General features: G+C 48.6%; 1 protein-coding gene across 1 annotated transcript; it reads left to right on the top strand.

Annotated features, from left to right (window-relative positions):
• Window positions 1-8: 8 nt before the first annotated feature.
• On the top strand, window positions 9-206 carry LOC106820661 (testis-specific serine/threonine-protein kinase 1-like; the record flags this gene model as incomplete). The annotated part of the gene is made up of 1 exon (XM_014825165.1): window positions 9-206. A coding segment is annotated over one exon (198 nt), but the record flags the coding sequence as incomplete, so codon positions are not given.
• Between the last annotated feature and the right edge of the window lie 14 nt (window positions 207-220).

Below are 220 nucleotides of genomic sequence, written 5' to 3' on the forward strand. Positions count from 1 at the left end.
CTGTATTCAGAGATATTGTCTCTGCTATAGCCTATTGCCACTCTCAGAAAGTTTCCCACAGGGATCTGAAGGCCGACAATATCCTTCTTACCGCTGATGGAAAGGCAAAGCTAGCAGATTTTGGATTTGCAAAGAGATGCGAGGAGGAGGGAATGGCATCCCTGAGCAAGACCTTCTGTGGAACTCCCGATCATTGTTCCCCAGAGGTCCTGACAGGAAC

This window comes from Priapulus caudatus, unplaced genomic scaffold, assembly GCF_000485595.1.
Source record: "Priapulus caudatus unplaced genomic scaffold, Priapulus_caudatus-5.0.1 Scaffold54831, whole genome shotgun sequence".
Taxonomy (NCBI): Eukaryota; Metazoa; Priapulida; class Priapulimorpha; order Priapulimorphida; family Priapulidae; genus Priapulus; species Priapulus caudatus.